This window comes from Austrofundulus limnaeus, unplaced genomic scaffold (genome assembly GCF_001266775.1).
Source record: "Austrofundulus limnaeus strain Quisiro unplaced genomic scaffold, Austrofundulus_limnaeus-1.0 Scaffold4, whole genome shotgun sequence".
Classification (NCBI taxonomy): Eukaryota; Metazoa; Chordata; class Actinopteri; order Cyprinodontiformes; family Rivulidae; genus Austrofundulus; species Austrofundulus limnaeus.
This window is the reverse complement of record NW_013952406.1, coordinates 2,853,685-2,857,951: the sequence shown is the minus strand read 5'-3', so window position 1 is coordinate 2,857,951 and position 4,267 is coordinate 2,853,685. Positions and strand designations below refer to the sequence as shown.

Below are 4,267 nucleotides of genomic sequence, written 5' to 3'. Positions count from 1 at the left end.
GTCTTGTTTTTTGTGCAAATTTTTTTGTGCAAAGTCTTGTTTTTTGTGCAAATTTTTTTGTGCAAATTTCCCATTAAATTTTCCGATATGTACATTTTTTTGAGTGCAAATTTTCATTTTTTGTGCAATTTTTCGTTTTTTAGTGCAAATTTTCATTTTTTTCGTGTGCAAATTTTCTGACCAAAATCTGACCAATCATGGGTAGGGCCAACTCTGCCCACACACCAACTACGCCAATCATGATTAGTTCCAACTACGCCCACACCAAGATCTCCACCAATCACGGGTAGGGCTAACTCCGCCCACAGGACAACATGTGCTGCAGAGACCCTTACTTGTAAATTTTAGCTCAGTTTTTTTAAATGACTTCTTTGATGAAAATTACTTTGATGTGGTGGTCATGTTGAATTTGGTTGACTCCAAATGTTATTCATATCTACACAACAACCCAGTGAGTACTTTTTGCAAATTTCATTAAAATCCATTCAGGTTTTCAAGGAATATTTAACTTATAGTCTGAACAAACTACCACACTCTCACACACACAGGATAAGACAATATCCTCCAGCTTCTCTTAAACTTTACTAAGTTAGAAGAAGCTTCTTGATGTACTTTTGAGTGTTTGCCTGTTCAGAGTAAAATAACTTGTGCTGATGGATGGAGTGTGACTGGAAGGACTACTGTGGAAACAACAGTGACTGTACCTGCATGCAGTGTGCAATGAGGCAGAGCGTGTCACCGCGTGATCGATAGGCGGATGTTCTCAGTAAAGTAATGTCAGACGTAAAAACCACCCATCCAAAATACAGCCTGTCCTGACAAACCCGGATAAATGTAGAAACATGACACACATTGCAAAAGACGTGGCTCTGTTTTAATGCAGTTTGGTGTTGCATTTTGTATTGGACGAAAACTTGAAGGGATGGAGAATCATTCAAAGCAGACTCTGAGCGTGACATTTTGTTCAAAACTGGTATCACGTATTGTTGTTTATAAGGTTTGACAAGTAAAAACAAACTTTTCTTAAAAAAACTGCACAAAATGTCAATAAATTTTCAGAATTTCAATTCAGAGGTAGAGAGAGAGGCTGATTTCTCTGAACCTTTTTACAATCACTGAGAAATTTTGTGTTTTTCCTGTGACTTTTAATTAAAAGTCTCATTTTATGTAAAAGCAAATTAAAATGAGTTTAGTCGCTTCCAAATATTTTCACACCCAATTAAAGGTACGCTGATAAATTTGTATTAGGTTATTTGTTTTAAAGGTTCATCACATTAACTATCCTGTCATTCAAAATTTCTTTTAATTTCTAAAGGAATTAGCAATTTATTTTTACTCATATTCCTTCTTTATCACCTGCCACTGAAGGCGAATAATGTTTTAGACTGTCTATTTGAGTGTTAAGGGCTCGACACACGGGGAGCGACAAACTACAGTAATTAACAGCTGTCATCGCAGCCAGGGTGAAACCCGACACACGGGAAGTGATAGCGATCGCAGCGTTGCGAATCGCGCTCTCAGGTCGCTTGTCTTCACGAAATTTGATTGGTTCTTCTACTGCCTCTTGTAAAGGCTATTGGTGGTTCACAAAAAAGGGGTGTGTGCATTACGGACGTGTAAACTAAACAAATCTTGCGATGCTAGTGATATTGAAAAACAAACACACACCAAGATACAATTTTATGAGGAAAAACCTACCAAATAACTTCACCCTGGCGCCAATAAATTCCCACAAAGCTGCCTTTTTTAGTAATCACTTGGTGAGTGTTAGCTAACTGCAGTGTGTAGCATACTCTCCGCTCATTGGTCAGTCAATGAAACCCTCGCTGATTGGTTGTACGCTAAGCAACAGCGACAAAAGTTGAACATTTTTCAACTTTCAAATGTTGCATCGCAAGCTCGCGTGTGCACATCTACGTGTACGAGTGCGAAATTTCACATGCACGGTTTTCGCCGGTCGCTTGACTGGAGGAGGGCGAGCGACGTCGCCTCCCATGTGTTGAACACTTGAATGTGTTAAATATCARACAAACCACAGGATAACCTTCAAGTAGTCTCTCAYTTTAATCACTGAACGTTCACGTACAATGACACAATTCAAGATGGCTGCCTCAGCTAATCACCATTAGCCAACTTAAAAATGGCCATAACTCAGTCAGTTTTATGCATATTGACCTAAAATTTGACGTGGTAGTAGCTGAGAGTCATCCTCAAWCCATACTCTGAGCACTAACATTTCTCTGACAAATCAAAGCTTTTAACTAAAACAGCTCCGCCCCTAAGATGAGGCGATAGTGAGCAACGTATAACCTCAATGAATGCAAGGCTTTTAATTTTATTCCGTTCTGCGAATTGTAAAATTTGCAAGGTGCTTGCAGACTTACATGGGGTTGATGAGGCAGTAGCCGCTGCTGACGTTGGTTATTTCTATGGTGCAGTTTCTGTTGGTGCTGAGAGTGGCCGACACAGCCTCTGCAGTTTCAGGCATTTTGACTGCAATGGAAGGAAAGCTGAAAAAAATAAAAAGTTGAAAACATTTACACTTAAAATACAAATTTAGGACTGAAGACATCCAAAATAAGATGGTTGCATGCCTCATTTGTTTTTTCTTGTTACGACCAGAGAGGCGTTCTGAGATAAACTAATGTTGGGAAATTACAACACACCTCATAAAAAAGACTCACTGATAAATAGAACTTTCTCTTAGCAATAATAAAGACAAAATTAGGTGACATTCTCGCTCTGAGTAAGTGTGATTATATTTACCTTTTAGAGTTTAACACCGGTGTTGTGCCAGACAGCAGCGTCAAAGTTTCTTTTTCTCAGATCCTGCGGAGAGGTGGAGAGAGTGTCTCCTGTGTGATTACACCTCCACAGATCCAGTTTCAACACAAACACAGGCTTGTCCTCTGCACACCCAACGCTCACAATCCATGACAGGAAATAAAACCTGACTGAAGCCCTGTGTGCATCTAGTATCATGTGATCACTGTCATAATAAGGGATTTTAATCAGGTTAACCAGCAAACATGTTCACAAATTAATTAGACATCTTAATTGTGTGAATGCTGATTAAGAATTCACATAATTGTTTTTTGTTTCTTTATTTTGCCTGCATGTTAATTGCTGCAAACTTGCTTTTTTTAGCCAAATAATTCAGTTTGTTCAGGAAAACAATGATATGACTTTAGTTTTTTTAATTTCATGCTTTTTGAAATATTTTCGCTTCTTTCATCCATCTTCCTGCAACTTTTAGCCATTTTGCTACTTTTAGGTACCAAATTACCCTTTATAAATACTAGCCTTTTGCCACGTTTTAGCTTTGAGCCAGCAGTTTTCTACTTTTAGCTAGCATTTTGCTTTTTCTTTGTCTTTAAGCCAGTGTTTCGCTCCTTTTAGCTTTAACAGCTCAGTTTCAGTTTCTTCAGTAATTAATCAGCTCTCAACATTCACACCACTTTTTCACAGAAAATGCAGTTTTAACATCTTCACATCATTAACGAGGTGTTTTAATGTGAGAAAAATCACTTTTCTGCACTTTGTGTAGCATATCGATGAAAAATCTCCGCAGATGTCGCCACGGTTTTAATTAGGTTTAGTTTTGAAAAAAAAAAACTTTCGCGTTTTGCTTCAGGTTTCGCCTGTGTCATGTTACATGCCTGACTTAAACAGGCATTTGAAACAGTTCATGTTCTGTCTTGCGTAGAATGAAACTCCTTTTGTTTTCCCAGGCATTGCTCAACTGGTTATTATTGCAGGTGAGGGCTAGCAACGGATTCCTGTGGGAGTCTGCTGAAATCACTCACACATTTCAACACACTGTCTGTCTCTGAGCCCTGCTGCTGACTCTGCTCCTCCTAGATTAATCGAGGAGACACTCCTTTCTTCCACATTGCTTACAAGAAACCGTGTTACGTAAGAAAAGATCAACATCCATTACATTAATCTYTGTGATAATGAGATTCAAACTCTTTCCGTTTGAGAATGTTTCGCTTTTTTTTCTTCTCCACCTCTGAAGGCTGGAACAGTTTTGGATTTGGATGACACTATCAGAAAGTAACCATTAGATGTAGCTCTACAACTGATAAACCTTTGGAGTCAGCCTAACTCAAGATGAATGCCACAGCTAAGCAAACCAAACTAAAGCATAAAAGACTGTAACTCAGCCAAATTGAAGGATTTTTTAGCTAAAATTGGATGTGATAACAGCCCAGACTGATTCCCAACACAAAGGCCTACTCTGAACCCTTTAAAACAGTGATTTTAA

General features: G+C 38.5%; 1 protein-coding gene across 1 annotated transcript in view; it reads right to left on the bottom strand.

Annotated features, from left to right (window-relative positions):
- LOC106527192 (cytolysin RTX-S-2) overlaps window positions 1-2,919 on the bottom strand; it is a 4,200-nt gene extending 1,281 nt beyond the window's left edge. Inside the window, exons 1-2 of the mRNA XM_014021999.1 lie at window positions 2,767-2,919; window positions 2,385-2,510 (exon numbers count right to left, since the gene is read on the bottom strand). Coding sequence (XP_013877453.1) covers window positions 2,385-2,488 — 104 coding nt within the window. The 5' untranslated portion in view covers window positions 2,489-2,510; window positions 2,767-2,919. The remainder of the gene's footprint in view (window positions 1-2,384; window positions 2,511-2,766) is intronic.
- Between the last annotated feature and the right edge of the window lie 1,348 nt (window positions 2,920-4,267).